Raw genomic sequence first — 16095 nt, forward strand, 5'->3', positions numbered from 1 at the left:
TTCTAATTTGCCGTATGCGTTGGGACACTGTGTTGTTGGGACTGGCCGGCATCTTGGGTGGGCTTCTCTGTTCCCCTCTGGTTCTTCCAGGAGTCATCTGTCAGTTTCAAGCAGCCGGGCGGCCGGGGCTGTGTGCTGGTGCTGGCCTCCTCCTGGGCGGGGCTCTCTTTAATGGCGCCTGGAGCTCACCTCTGCGGCGGATCCTGCAGGGTTCGCCTCAGCTCCCGTTCACGGGGTGTGGTGGCTGCAATAGTTCCTTTCCACTCACAGTCCCGCTTGCTGTGTCCGTTTTTCTTGTTGGCCGTTTTGGTTTGTTGTTTCCTCCTCTCTGCCGGTCAGAGAGTGCTGCAACGTATAGTTTCTTATGGAAGTATGATTTCTTTCTATCATCCCCTTCCTTTTGGTTAAAAAAAAAAATCTCAAAGGAAGATTATTTGATCATAGGGCAAGGCTGATCTCATAACATTTGGCTTTACTATTTACACTGGTGCAAGAAAAATAGTAATTTTCCCATTTAGGTTCTCTGAAGTTTGCTTTACTGAAAGGTCTCCAAAATCTCAAATTGGATTTTTTTTTTTTAACATTTTAAAATGACAGGTTTATTAGGAAAAGAAGAAAGGAAGGCAGAGAGTCACTGCTGCTTTTGAAAGGAAAAGGTTTGTGAAAAGAAATGCCTGCATAGACCTAGGCAGGCCGTCTTGGGACCAGAGCTACTCAAATTGGACTTTTAAGAGCCTCTTGAGTCTAAGTAACCACAGCAAGAACTGACCATCATATTGCAACCCTGATATTCATAAATTTGGCTGGATTCCACTCTTCCTAAGATCCCCAAAATATCCTAAGATTCTAAACATGGCAGAAAGTGACCTTATCCACTAGAAACACTGCAAGTCAGATACCAGTTAGTTTTCCTGAAAGGGTTCATAAACACTGACTAAATAAAATAGTATTTCCTTAAAAGAGTTTGACCATCTCTTATTAAATAAGCATCATTCTCAAATATAACGTTCTAGCCAAGGCCTTAGTTGAAAACCAATGTTTCTGATTATGTCCCAGGAAAAAGGAGCCTAGGGCCATACTGATCTATGGCAATAACTTTATTTTAATGAAAATATAATACTTATACTGTCATAGATAAGAATATCCATTAGGAGTTTCCATGTTCTGGAGGGTTCAAGCAAAAAAATAAGATATCATTTACAAATGTTTCATTTCAGTTTACAAAAGCAGAGTCTAGGGATAAACACAGAGTTATAGTTCGTTAATTGTTATGAGTTATAGACAGCTTAAGAGGAAAGAAAAATAGTTTCTTTGACTACCCAGAAAATAAAGCATTACAAAAACTCTCAAGAATATTCCAGGGCCACCCTGATGGCGCAAGGGGTTCAGCACAGCACTGTGAAGCTATCCACAGCTTCTGCAGCATGAGTTCAATCCCAGGCCAGCCAGGGAGCTACCCACATGACGCAGTAGACCTCTCCTGTCTCGCCTGCTGCTCCCTTCAGCAGTGTATTTCAGTCAGTCTGCCTGTTCTTCTCCCCACTCTGTCTCTGGTTAATTCTCTCTCTCTCTCTCTCTCTCTCTCTCTCACACACACACACACACACACACACACGTACTTCTGGCCTGTACCCCAGATCTTGTATGCATAAGTAAATAAATCTTTTAAAAAGAATATTCCAAACAAAACTGTAATCATCTTTATCAGTTCATCCAGTCTTATGTCATTAATTCTTGTTCCACTGGATCTTGGTTACCAATCTTAAGAACTGACTGCTTTTCTACTAGAGTTCTAGAAATTCTAATTCAGTCTACTAGTGTGGTCTCTAAGTTTTTTTAAGCAGTACCATCAGAAGCCTATACCTCAAAGTATCTGGCTTGTTCTTTTCAACAGGAGTCTGAAACATTCTTTCACTGAAGATGAAATATTCTGGCCTGCAGTTGACTGTCAAGCTTTCAGGAATGTATCAAATAAAAATTTATCATATATGATGGAAGATTTAAATGGTTGTTAGCTTATTAGCTTACTTGATCAGAAAGATCTGCTAAGATTACAAGAATTCAGCAATGATAAGGAAATTTGGTTGTTTCTGTGGCAGGCCAAACAAGATAACAAAGTCAATAAAAAATGCCTTATACAAAAAAATTACAAACATAATGATTAACTCTCTTTTCAAAGATAGGCTACATTATGTCTAACTCATAAAAATGGAGGAACCTACCATCTGCTCCATCTTTCAATTCAACTCTGTTTCTTCTCCTTTTATAAATATTCCCCTCTCTACTTTCCTCTATTTTTTTCAGCCTTTCTAGCATCTTCCTTTTCCTTGCACTTTATAATTTATCTGTTATCTTAGCTGGAATTTTTGTTATTGTTTCTGTTTCTTTACTAGAGACCTTAATATCAAAATTGTATTATTTAAACAACTCATCCTTGTGGGCAACTGGTGTTAGCTGAATAGGAAAATATCTACATGGTATGACTTATCAGGGATAGTCCTAAATTTATCCTTCTAAACAACCAACTCACTCAACTACCTATAATTATACCTAGAATTTAATTATTATTTAATGCTTTTATTTAAAGCAATGAGGGTTGGGCCTCTTTGGTGGCGCAGGCGGTTGAACGCCACACTGTGAAGCTGTCCGCAGCCTCTGCAGCGCAGGTTTGATCCCGGCCAGCCGGCGAGAATCCCACATGGCACAGCTGATCTCTCCTGTCTCGCCTGCTGCTCCCCTCAACAGTATATTTCATCAGTCTGCCTGTACTGTTCCCCGCTCTGTCTCTGGTGAATCTTCTCACCCTCCCGCACATCTGGCCTGCGCCCCGGTTCTTGCATAAATAAATAAATCTTTTAAAAATAAATAAATAAAGCAATGAGGTTTTAGGAATTTGCCACTGAAATGGCATTAATCATTGCTTTCTATTTCCATCTTATCATGAAATCTGAGGAGACCAGGGAATAGCCCACCCTGACAACATGAATGTGGCAGAGCAAAGTGAGCATTAGTATGGAAGCAGAGGTTATAAGTCTGATTTCAGTTCCACCTCTGTCTGCCTCTGGGACCTTGGTGAAATTGTTTACCTTCTTAAAGCTTCATTTACTTCATCTGGAAATGGAGTTATAATTCCTATCACACTTGGTTGTTTTGAAAAGCCACTTGCCATACTATCTGGCATATAACAGGGGCTCAGTAAAGGTTAAATCATTCCTTCTGGGGGCCTCCCTGGTTGCACTAGGGGTTAAGTCTCAGCACTATGATGCTATCTATGGCAGGAGTTCAATCCCCGGCTGGCCAGGGAGCTAACCCACATGGCGCAGCAGACCTCTTCTGCCTCGCCCGCTGCTCTCCTCAGCAGTGTATTTCAGTCAATCCTCCTGTTCTCTTCCCCGCTCTGTCTCTGGTGAATCCTCTCACCCCAACACCTCTGGCCTGAACTCCAGCTCTTGTATACATAAATGAATAAGTCTTTTAAAAAATACTTCCTTCTTCCAAAAAAAATTTAACGAACACCTCACCTACTCTGTCCACACTAATGAGGCTAGATGATAGGAATACAATAGGAACAAAATATATATGCCTCCTACTGTAACAGGGTGGTCCTCAGGAAAGGGGGGAGGTTCCAGGTTTTTTGCCCCACCCAAAAGGAGGGTGGAGCTGAGCAGGGGGAGAAGAAGCTGCAGAGCAGACAGGCGAAGGAAGGAAGCAGGATGAGAGCTAGAAGGAGACCTGGAGAAGGCACATGGAGCCGAGAGACACATGAAGAAACTACACTTGCCTTTTGGTTGCCTCGTGGACTGGTTGAAACAGATGTGGGTGAGAGACCCATGGGGAGGTGACAATGGTGGTTTTTGTCTTGATTTTGATTTTGCTCTTTTCCTTCCAGACTTATCTGGTTGTTTCTGATCCTTTTCTGTGGGTCCCCACAGGAAGATGCTTTAGACTTGTGACAGGCTTTGGGGCCTTATTCTGGGCCAATTCTGCTTGGGTGGACTTTTACCCACGAGGGGACGGGTAACTTTGGGTACTTGATTTAGAAACTATATTCTTTGCCTTTCCTGTATTTTTTCCTAATTTTATTAAAGATCCTTCCCATTAAAGTCTCATATGTTTTGTGTTGATACAGCCGATGGCCCAACCCATTTAGAGCAGGCAGATTTGCGGGGTCTGGAGTGCCCCTCTCCCTGCCCTGTAACACTACCTTCTCGGTGTTTCATTCTAATGGGAAAGACATAAATTAATCAAAATCTAATTAGAATATAGAATGTACTGGAAGTAATAGACATATTAATTAGAGGTTCGCAGACAATGACTGCTTTAGACTGAATATTTATGTCCCCCCCCAAGTTTATATGTTGAAACATAATTTCCTATGATATGGTGTTTGGAGGTGGGGCCTTTAAGAAATGATTAGGTCATGAAAGTGGATCCTTCATGAATGGGATCCCCAATGACACCACTCACCCTTTCCACCGCGGGAAGACACGGTGAAAAGACTGCCATCTCTGATACAAAAAGCAGATACCAGACACCAAATCTGCTGGTGCCTTGATTTTGATCTCCCACTTTGCCGGAATGTGAGAAATAAATGTGTGTGTTTGTTCTTTTTAATGAGTGAACATAATCCTCACAAAGAAAAAAGTCCTGAGGCATAACATAATAATCCTGACTTTATATATCATGAATCTACCAAGCTAATTGTTAGACTATATCAAGAACCTAACAAGGCTATTCAGTAAATAGATCCAGAAAGTCTTGAGTATCTGTCAATTAAACTACATAAATAAATGATATGAATCCCTACTTGAAACAGAGGATTTATATCATTTATCTATAAATCAGGAGGTGTTCAAGTTAAAGAGTAAAAATGTGACCCTATTAACATTAAAAAATATATAACTGAAATTGTGGCCAAATTCTCTAACCATAACCAGGAGAGCTGCTGCCCTCTCCTGGAGGCTGATATCCTGAATTTAAAAAGAAAGAGGACAAGGGCAGCTTCCATAGACTTGACTTTTGTTTTTTCTTCCTTCTTTTTTCTTTCTTCTTTAAAAAAATAATTTAAGGCCCTCCCTGGTGGCGCAAGGGGTTAAGCACAGCTCTATGACGTAATCTGCAGCCTCCCTGGTGGCGTAGGGGATTAAGCACTATGGTACAACCTATGAAGCTATATGCAGCCACTGCAGCACGAGTTCAATCCCCAGTCAGGGAGCTACCCACATGGCACAGCAGTCTCCTGACTCACCCACTGCTCCCCTCAGCAGTGCATTTCAGTTATTCTGCCTGTTCTGTTCCCCACTCTGTCTCTGGTGAATCCTCTCACCCCCGACATCTCGGGCCTATGCCCCAGTTCTTGTATGCATAAATAAATAAATCTTTAAAAAAATATATTTACTAACCTACGAACAGACACATTGTAGTAAAATATCTAAAACAGAGAAAAATTTTAAAAGCAAACTAACCTCAGGCATGGGCAAGAACAAGACAACCAAGACACTCCTTCCAGGAAGGTTACAAATGTCAGTGGCCATCAATATTCAAAGTTAGAGTCTAGGTGTGGCCAGTGTTCCTTTAACCTGGAGATTCATGAGTCCTGGTACATGTTCAAAGCAGAATTTAAGCAAAGAAGATGGAAGGAAGCTGGTTCCACAGGGAGAAAGTCTTCTTCTACCTTGTTCTTGGTCTTCTGTTTCAAGGTAAGAAAGGCAAAATAGATCAAGGACCTTCTCTTGTAGAACACCTGGGAACTTCTTCCAAATTTCCAACTCCTGAAGATTATCTAAGATGGGCATTGTTATATCATAACTATGTTACCATAATGCCTAATAGACTTTTATTCTCTGACAGACAGAAAATCCCCTTCCAGTGATGCCCTATACAAGAATACTTCTGTTTTTCCTCCCATGAACTATCCCAATTGTCTTCTGTCCCATTTAGCCTCTATACCCATGCATCTTCCTATACACAAGAGTAATCCTTTCTCTTTTCAGTTATGAAATTCTACCCTCAGATAGCAAAGTACTCTCTTTTAGTCATAACTTCTTCCACCTGTTAGATCCAAATGCACTAGTTTAGATAAGAATGAAAATAGAACATGCTTCTTTTCCAGGAAGTTAATGTGGTCTAGTGGAAAGAGCATGGGATTTGGAGACAGACAGACCTGGATTTGAATCTTGGCCCTTCACCTTGCTAGTTGTATAACCTTGGGTGAATTGTTTGACTTCTTTGAGCCTTAGTTTCCTCATCTGTGAATGAGGAACCTATCTTTTAGGACTGTGAGGAGTCTATGAAAGAAAGTAAATAGCACAGTGCCTGGCATTTGATAGATGCCAATAAATAGTCAGCTTGATAGTTTTGACTTTTTCTTAAGGTTGCCACACCCCTTCTGGATAAGAGGGCACAGGAGAGGACTGAACCAGAAGTGACTGTAGAGGCCATTAGAGGGAAGAGGCATTGTATACCTGATATAGTCAGTTAAACATTATAAATACTGCTTGTCCTCTATTAAAAAAAACATTATAAATACTGCTTGGGTCACTCACAGACAGTAATTGGCAAATAAATATTCCTTGGTCATAGAATAATTCAAGAATATTTTTTATTAATTAATAAAAAAATTTATATTGTTGTAGTCCCCACAGATCTCCCACCACCATATCACCCATGAACTATCACCATACTCCCTTGTGTTCTCTCCCCTGTTTTGCCCTCCGCCTCTTAAGGATTTGCCTGGAGAACACTGTGACTGTGCAAATGGATAAGGTTCGATGTCCTTGACTCAAGGTCATCAACCATCTCTCTCATTATAGATGTTATTCCTCTAACAAATTTCTGCCAGAAGAGAATTGGAGTCTATATTAGTCAGAAGAGGGGGATGGCAACACCTCAAAAGAAAGTTGATATATGGTTGATCAGTAAAATAGGGAGAAGGAAGGTTGGAGCAGTTAAATAAAAGTGTTCTCCTTGGGGCCCCAGGACTGTAATCTGATCTAATGGCTATCACTGTCCCAGGATTCAGTTTGCATATAGATTTGGGCATGCTTTGCATGGAGACAGAAACCTCAGCAAGGATGCTGGAGCCTGAATTCAGCTTACATCATTTGCATCCATCATTTGCCTCCTAGCCCAACCCATTCTCCCCCACCCCTCGACCCCCCCTTAGAGGGAAGCACCGAGCATCTGGACCCCTCAGTACCCTCCTCCCCCATTCTCCTTCTCATCACTGAGGTGTGTGCTATAGCAACACCAGACAAAACCTGGGTTCAGATCAAATGCAGTTTCCATCTTTTATCATCTATTTGACCTTGGGAATTTATTTCTTCTATTGTATCTCAGTTAATTCATATATTATTGAAACTTAAAAAATTTTTTGAAAAAGAAAAATACCGGATGGTGTCACTTATAGGAGGAATGTAGAGGATCCAAATAAGGGATCGGGGGGAAAAAGTTATTATAATAAAGTGAAAATCAAAATCAACAGGTAACTATAAACCAGAGACATTCTGCAGCAGAGGAGAAGGGAGTAGAATCAAAACAGGGGAGGGAAGAGCACAGGGGACTGTGGTGATGGTACACGGGTGAATTGGTGGTGGGAATTTTATGGGAACTATAACTGAGATGAGAAAGCCTACATTGTAAAAAAAATGAAGAATGATGTTAAAAACATAAAAAATAAATAAAATTATTTTAAAAAATAGTTTCTGATAGAGGCTAGGGAGAATTAAATGAGGTTGTCTATTTAAAGGGCTTACACTATAGCAAGCACATAGTCAATATTCAATAAATAGTAGCTATAGTTATTACCACATGCTACCCCCAAGCTTCTAAACTGTGGTTCCTCTCATGTAGGAATGATGAAAGTTCTCGCCCTTATCTCATACATCCCATGTCCACCACAGGAAGGGTCAGTACTTTCACCACCAATTGCCCAAGGTTTGGCCAACATGGACTATATCCCGCTCTTCTGGATTCAGTGTTTGACAGGAAAGCCTTCCGTCCAGTCACCAACTTCAGCATACCCACCCAAGTGAACATCTCCTTCACCATGTCTGCCATCCTAGATGTGGTGAGTGCTGACCCCTCTGGTCCTCCTTAGTAGCCTTCATTTTTTTCCAGGCCCTTGAGAAGGCAATCCCTAAAGCCTTTAACCACACTGAAATTCCTCGATTCTTGCTGTATGGCAATATCCCAAGAGGATCACAAAGAAACTATCTAGTTTAGCAGGATGAGGTATAACAGTACATGGGAGAGAATTTCTTTTCACTTAGTGATTCTCTACTCTAACTGCGTACTATTATCCAGGCTCTACTCCCAGAAGTTTTGATTGGAGGGAACATAGGGAACCTGTATTTTTAAGCTCCTTAAGGACATATAAAACACAGCCAGGGTTGAGAAGCACTACTGGAATCCAGTCCTGCTGTGAAGCCTCCCGCCCAGGTCCTAATTCATATACTTTAATCCAGATCTTGTTGTTGGTCTATAATATTAGTCTTGAGCACAGCACCCTTTTTAAATACCTTGGGGGTTGGAGAACAAAATGGGTATTTGGGGACAGACTTCTTAGCAGAAACATGCTCTAAACAGGAAACTCTTTTGGCAGGATGAACAGCTACAACTCTTGTCATCATTCTTGTGGCTGGAAATGGTATGGCCAACACTGTTTCTTCTCTCCTTTCATTTATAGTCAGGATTTTTAACAAAGACATAATAAATATGACCTTTAGCATAATTGTGAAACATATGTGGAAGAAATTAAAAAATCCATAATGATTTTAATATGGGCAAAGATTTTAATATGCTGTTTCAAAAATCAAGTAGAAAAGGAATAAACACACAGTGATTTTTAATCGTGCAATTAAGATACTTGCTTTAATAAACACATTAAACTTTGTACAAATGAACCCGAAAAATCTATCTGACACAGATGGAATATTCCCTAAACTCGTACTTTTGGCCATTATACAGATCTCAACAAAACCAAGAAAGCAAAATTTTTCTAGACCCCAGTCTATAATATAATATAAGAAAATAGAAACTACAATAGGCTAGTCCCCCCTCCCCTTCTTCAAGCCTTATTTCTTGGGAATTTAAAATTAAATTTCCAAATACCTTGGGTTAAAGAGAAAATAAAATAATTAAATAGAATGTATGAGTTAGAAAAGGAGGACACTATATAGCAAAACCTATGAAATATAGCCAAAGTATAACTCCGTGGAAAATTTATGTCTTAAGTGCATTGATTAAAAAATGAGGGGGAAATGAAAGTAAATTAATTAAGAGAAAATGAAAGGGGAAAAGAGAGAAAAAGAGATAAGGGGAAAGAAAAGGAAGTAGAACAGTAATGATCATCTAACCTTGCTCTCAAAGTGTGGTTCCCAGCTGGACAGCGCTGACTGATCCTGCCACCTAGAAGTTTAGACATGCACTCAATCTTGGGCCTCACCTAGCATGACCAGCCATCCCAGCATGCCCAAGACTGAAAAATTCTCAGGACATAGCACCTTTGATACTAAAACCAAGAATGTCTCAGGCAAACTAGAGTGAGTTAAGCTCCCTACCAGCTAATCCATAGTCCAACACAATCCCCAGGTGTTTTTTATGCACAATAAGACTTGAGAAGCCCTGATATAATACAAACCTTTCGTTAATGCATACACAGCTCTCTCTCTGTCTGTGGTTCCACAAAATGCAATTGTGGACAGTGAAAGTGCCCAGAGACTAAACAAGCATGCCCAGAACTGGGCAAACCTTGAAAACAGCTTCTTCCACTCCTAGGAATTTACCCAAAGGACATAAAAACATTAATTCAAAAGGAAACGTGCACTCCTATGTTAATGGCAACACTATTTACAATAGCTAAGATATGGAGACAAGCTAAATGCCCCCCAAAAAGAGGAGTGGGTCAAGAAGATGTGGTATATACATACAATGGAATACTATTCAGCAATCAGAAAAGATAAACTCATGCCTTTTGCAGCAACATGGATGGAGCTAGAAGGGATTACGCTAAGCAAAATAAGTCAGAAGGAAAAAGACAAATATCAGATGGTCTACTTATAGGTGGAATATAGAGAAACCGAACAAATGATCAGGAAAAAGGCAAAACTTGCAGGCAAACTATAGATTTGAAGCATACAGCAGGGGAGAGGGAGGGAGAGAGGTAAAAACAGGAGAGGGAAGAGCACAAGGGACTGTGGTCATGGTTCATGGGTGCTATGGTGATGGGAGAATTATGGAAATGTTACCCAAGGGGAGAAATCAAATATTGCACAAAAATGAGCAATGATGTAAGAAAATTAAAAAAAAAAAAATACAGTTTCCAGAGAAGTTTACCAGCCTTGAAAAGGAAGATTAAAAAGGTTATCACAGTAGGCCTCCCCTGGTGGCGCAGCAGTTGAGCGCTGGCCTGTGAAGCTGCCCACAGCCTCTACAGCGCCAGTTCATTCCCCGGCCGGCGAGGGTCCCACATGGCACAACAGACCTCTCCTGCTGCGCCCACTGCTCCCCTCAGCAGTGTATTTCGTCAGGCTGCCTATTCTGTTCCCCCACTCTGGCTCTGGTGAATTCTCTCACCCTCCCACACTTCTGACTGTACCCAGTGCTTGTATAAATAAATAAATCTTAAAAAAAAAAAAAAAAGGTTATCACAGTGACAGAAGAGGGTTGTGTCTGTTACCCACCAAGAAAAGGAAAATCAGTAATTCTCTTGATTTCAAAGAACCCGAAGGCTTATTCAAGGCCTCCAAGAAATAGACTGGTGAAAAGGCCCCTGGAAGATAGTTAAATAAATAAACATATCTTTTAAAAAAAAAGAAAAAAGAAATAGACACAGGGAGTTTGTTTGTTTGTTTGCTAAATATCCAATTTTAATGTTCTAGAAAAAAGTTTCCTATTCATTTCTTCATATGCATATATATATATATATATTACATCTTTGTTCATTTTTTTAAAGATTTATTTATGCATACAAGAGATGGGGTACAGGCCAGAGGTGTGGGGGGTGAGAGGATTCACCAGAGATAGAGTGGGGGACAGAACAGGCAGACTGACTGAAATACACTGCTGAGGGGAGCAGCGGGCAAGTCAGGAGAGGTCTGCCGCTCCATGAGTGTTGCTCCCTGGCTGGCCGGGGATCGAACTAGCGAACTCGTGCTGCAGAGGCTGCGGATTGCTTCATAGTGCGTTGCTTAATCCCTTGTGCCACCCTTTGTTCATTTTTGTACAATGTTTGCTTTCTCCTCTCAGGTGTAGTCCCTGTAAAATTCCCTCCACCCATACACCCATAGCACAGGGAGTTTCGACTGTCATTCCAATTTCTTGGAGGGAGTGAGGAGTAATGGATGGTAAATACAGAGATGTTTATTATATAGTATTATTTTATATACTTTTCTATGTGCTTTAAATACTTCATAACTTCTTTTTTTTTTAATAAAAATCAAAGGGCAAGAAAAAAAATCTCAATTCATGCCAAACTCTCAACATTTCTCCACCTGGGCCCTAGGTCTGGGATAACCCATTTATCAGATGGAACCCAGAGGAGTGTGAGGGCATCACGAAGATCAGTGTGGCAACCCAGAAGCTGTGGCTCCCAGACATTTTCATCGCAGAGTTGTGTGTATTAAGGACATGGGGAAAGCTACAGGGGAACCCCATCTCCTGGTATCAGTAGAGTTTATAGCTTATCTCAGAAGCCACTATAATTAGTCTTAGATGGCTGAAAAATGACAGAAAGGTAAGAAGAAAAACTACAGCACCTACCTCCCACCTCCTCTCTCTTACAGCATTGACATAGATAAGACCCCAAAAGGCCTCACAGCATATATAAATAATGAAGGTCGCATCAAGTATAAGAAACCCATGAAAGTGTCTAGTATCTGCAACTTAGACATCTTCTACTTCCCCTTTGACCAACAGAACTGCACGCTTACCTTCAGCTCATTCCTCTACACAGGTAAGTTGCAGTGAGGTCTAAGCAGTGAGGGTGAATGAGAACAAACAATAGAAAAGAAAATATAAAGAAACTATGAATAAATGGTAATCAAGGGGTATGGGGAGAGCAAGGATTAAGGCTCTACGAATGTTTAAATATTTTACATAAAAGTAGAACCCAAGCCTCTCTTGTTGTTACTATCCCCAACTCCTAGCAAAGTTTCTACCACATGGTAGGTACTCAAAAATAAGTGTTGAATGAAAGAATAGAAAAAGAGAGTACTGGGGCCTCCCTGGTGGCTCAAGGGGTTAAGCACCACACTGTGAAGCTATCTGCAGCCTCTGCAGCACAAGTTTCATCCCCGGACGGCCAGGAAGCAACCCACATGGCGCAGCAGACCTCTCCTGACTCGCCCACTGCTCCCCTCAGCAGTGTATTTCAGTCAGTCTGCCTGTTCTGTTCCCCACTCTGTCTCTGGGGAATCCTCCCACCCCCACACCTCTGGCCTATACCGCAGTTCTTGTATGCATAAATAAACAGATCTTTTTTAAAAAGAGAGAAAGTATTGTGAGTCTATAGGAAACTATATCCTTGAAAAATGATTGGGGTCTTCCTTTCAGTGGATAACATGTTGCTGGGCATGGAGAAAGAAGTGTGGGAAATAACTGATACATCCCAGGACATCGTTCAGACCCATGGAGAGTGGGAGCTTTTGGGTATCAACAAGGCCACCCAGAAGATGTCTGTGGGCAGCAACCTATATGATCAGATCATATTCTATGTAAGCTCAGAAATCCTTGCTTTTTCCTTCTTCCTTGCTTCTATCCTTGCCTAGAATCTCCCCCAAAGGATAGATCTAAGTTTTAAGGTTTTTCAGTCTCATTTCTGCCAGAGTCCAGAACCCTTCCTCCTGGTTGCTTGTCCACACTCTCCTTACTAAAATTTAATTGCTCTGGTCTCCTCTCCCTTGGCAGGTTCTGTTCTTAATTATGAAGGTGCATCCTGCACATCTCTGGATCTCAGGGTGATATCAGACCAATGAGAAAGGCAGGGACAAAAACATTGACTGCTATACCTGGCAGCCTCCTAATCCCTTCCTCATTTCCCTCTCTCCTCCCACCAGGTGGCCATCAGGCGAAGAACCAGACTCTATGTCCTAAACCTCCTGGTGCCCAGCAGTTTTCTGATAGCCATTGACACCCTCAGCTTCTACCTACCAGCAGAAAGTGGGAATCGTGCCCCATTCAAGATAACCCTTCTGCTGGGCTACAATGTCTTCCTGCTCATGATGAACGACTTGCTCCCCACCAATGGCACCCCCCTCATCAGTATGGTCCCACCAACCTTTGGGAAGAAAAGGGTGGGAAGGACTGACTGAAGTAGCTCAAGGAAGAAAGATATACTGGGGGAAAGAGGTTCTATGCCTGCCAGGGTGGGATTAGAAGGAGAGAGTAGTCGTGGTGGCACCTCTGGCCTTCATTCAGGGGCTCCTTCCCTTCAGGTGTCTACTTTGCCCTGTGTCTGTCCCTGATGGTGGTCAGCCTGCTGGAGACCATCTTCATCACCTACCTGCTGCACCTGGCCACCACCCAGCCCCCACCCATGCCTCGCTGGCTCCACTCTCTGATCCTCCACTGCGCCCGCCCACTGAAGTGCTGCCCCACTAGGCCCCAGCAGGGAAACAGGAGCCTGGGCCCCACTCCTGCCCACCTGCCTGGTAAGGGAAATCAGTCCAGCCCACCCTCATCTCCCAGTACCTCCACTTCTCTGTTCCTGCATCCTTTCCTGTTCCCCTTCCTCCCCAAGTGGGTGAGCCTCCCAGCCCAAGGCTGAGTCTCTCTCTCTCTCTCTCTGAAGGTGTGAAGGAGCCTGTGGAGTTGGTGGGGAAGGTGCCAGGTCCCAGGGAGGCAGAGGTAAATGGGCGTCCTGTGTCAACAAGGGCCCAGCAGGAAGATGAGGCTCAGAAGAGGCACTTGGTCATCCTGTGGGTGCAGTTCAGCCACATGATGGACGCCCTGCTCTTCCGCCTCTACCTGCTGTTCATGGCCACCTCCATCATCACGGTCATCGTCTTCTGGAACACCTAGGAAGAATATCTATCTGCTCCTGTAGATCCCAGCCTGGACTGTTTCTGACCTCCCAGAGCCAGCCAAGCCTTTTCCCTTGTTGAGTACTAATGTCATGGTCCCAAAGATTCCCAAATTCCCTACTGCATTCCATCCTTCGTAAATTTGACCCACTGACCAGTCTCAACCCAACTCCAGACATTTTCCTCTTGTTCCTGCATTCTGTTGGCTTCCCTCAGTCCTCTTGTGTGGTTCTAGATCCCTTTTATGTTTTCTGGTTCTCTGTCATGTTGTGGGATAGAAACTTAGCTATGGAAGATGCCTAGTTCCAAAATATTACCTGTGTATCCCTCAGCCTATGATAGAGCCTATGATCAGCCTATGATAGAGCCTTAATGTCATAAAGGACGATCCAATGCAAAAACTTGCCTTGGACCAGCACAGCAGTAGACGATGAGGCCACCTCAGGGTTGAGAGAAGCGTGCAGGGTGGTCAAGGCGTCGGTGAAAGAAATGACAAACAGACACACTTTAAGAGTGAAAATCTGAGTGTAATTTTCTTTGAGTTTGTGACCAATATATATGTTTTCCAAAGGCACAGGGACAATGAATATCAATGAAATCAGCTTGCTCATGGGCTCAGTCTATCACCATCAGGGAGGTGATCTACATAACAAGCAATGACTTTTGTAGAAGAAAGAAGGAAGTTTAGAAAGATAAATAAGGGATTAAAGTTTGTAGTTCTAGAAAGACGGGATAAGATTTTTAGCATTCTTGTAGTGGTTCCTGGTGGTCGTTATCTTTTGATAAGCTTCTGTCTTTTCAGGGAACTTCCGCTGTGCTTCCTCTGCTTCAGGGTGTTATGCTGTTCTTCCCCTGCGCGCTGGTTGCCCAGCCGGACCTAGGGACCATGGCGAAAGCCATTCCTAAAGGTCACTGCGGGGGTAGGTGCAGCAGGTATGTAGGGTTTTACTGTTCTTCCCCTGCGCGCTGGTTGCCCAGCCAGACCTAGGGAATGTTAACCCTAAAGGTCACTGCAGGGGGAGGTGCAGCAAAAACTTTCCTGCCTGAGAATTTTTTGTTTTTTAGGCATTGTTATTGCCTATTTTTTACTTGTAGATCCTTTCATTCATTTTTCATTATTGTACTAATTTCATCTTACTTTGCAACAGGGTGGTCCCCAGGAAAGGGGGAGGTTCCCTGCCCCACCCAAGGGAGGGTGGAGCTGAGCAGGAAGAGGAGAAGCAGAAGAGACTGAGGAAGGAAGGAAGCAGGATGGAGCCAGGAGACCTGGAGGAGGCGCATGGAGCCTAGAGACACGTGAAGAAACTGCGCTTGTCTTTTGGTCGTGGACTGGGTGACACAGATGTGGGTGAGACCCGTGGGGAGGTGACAATGGCAGCTTTTATCTTGATGTTGATTTTGCTCTTTTCCTTCCGGGCTTGTCTGGTTGTTTGTGACCCTTTTCTGTGGGTCCCCACTGGAAGATGTTTTAGACTTGTGGTAGACTTTGGGGCCTTGTTCTGGGCCGATCCCATATGGATGGACTTTTACCCACGAGGGGACGGGTAACTTTGGGTGCTTCATTTAGAAACTAGACTCTTTGCCTTACCTGTATTGTTTCCTAGTTTTATTAAAGTTCCTTCCCATTAAAGTCTCCTATGTTTTGTGTTGATGCGGCGGATGGCAGAACCCATGTAGAATAGGCAGGTTTGCGGGGTTTGGGCTGCCCCTCTCCCTGTCCTATAACAGATTCACTCCTAGTTTGTTCTGTTCCACTTTATTCTAAAAGATGAATTTCCAAAGTATTCTCAATCTTTCTACTTTGATAGCCCTTTCTCTATTTACTCTGGTAGAGTTTTAGCTGTATCATATAGGTTTTAGAATGAGGTGTTCTACAAAAATACTAATCTGAAAGGAAACCTGCACTCCTATGTTGATTGACATTAGCTAAATGATAACCCAAAACAGATGACCAGATCAAGAATATGTGGTATATATACACAATAGAATACTATTCAGCAATCAAAAAAGATATACTCATGGGCCTCCCCTGGTGGTGCAGCGGTTGAGCGCTGGGCTGCGAAGCTGCCCGCAG

The 16095-nt window shown here is 42.6% G+C and overlaps 1 protein-coding gene across 2 annotated transcripts; it reads left to right on the forward strand.

The window, feature by feature from the left end:
* Positions 1–5632: 5632 nt before the first annotated feature.
* On the forward strand, positions 5633–14019 carry LOC119256773 (5-hydroxytryptamine receptor 3E-like). Of its 2 annotated transcripts, XM_037524537.1 has the most exons (9): positions 5633–5699; positions 7902–8068; positions 8603–8647; positions 11504–11613; positions 11784–11953; positions 12553–12713; positions 13056–13260; positions 13434–13649; positions 13790–14019. In XM_037524537.1, the coding sequence occupies exons 1-9, from the start codon at positions 5633–5635 to the stop codon at positions 14017–14019; spliced, it is 1371 nt and encodes a 456-aa protein (XP_037380434.1). The 2 variants fall into 2 exon arrangements, with proteins under 2 accessions (XP_037380434.1, XP_037380435.1); XM_037524538.1 differs by lacking the exon at positions 8603–8647.
* The last annotated feature ends 2076 nt before the right edge of the window (positions 14020–16095 follow it).

The sequence above is a fragment of the Talpa occidentalis genome, unplaced genomic scaffold, assembly GCF_014898055.3.
Source record: "Talpa occidentalis isolate TD23 unplaced genomic scaffold, MPIMG_talOcc4v2.1 talOcc4.4, whole genome shotgun sequence".
NCBI classification, from domain to species: domain Eukaryota; kingdom Metazoa; phylum Chordata; class Mammalia; order Eulipotyphla; family Talpidae; genus Talpa; species Talpa occidentalis.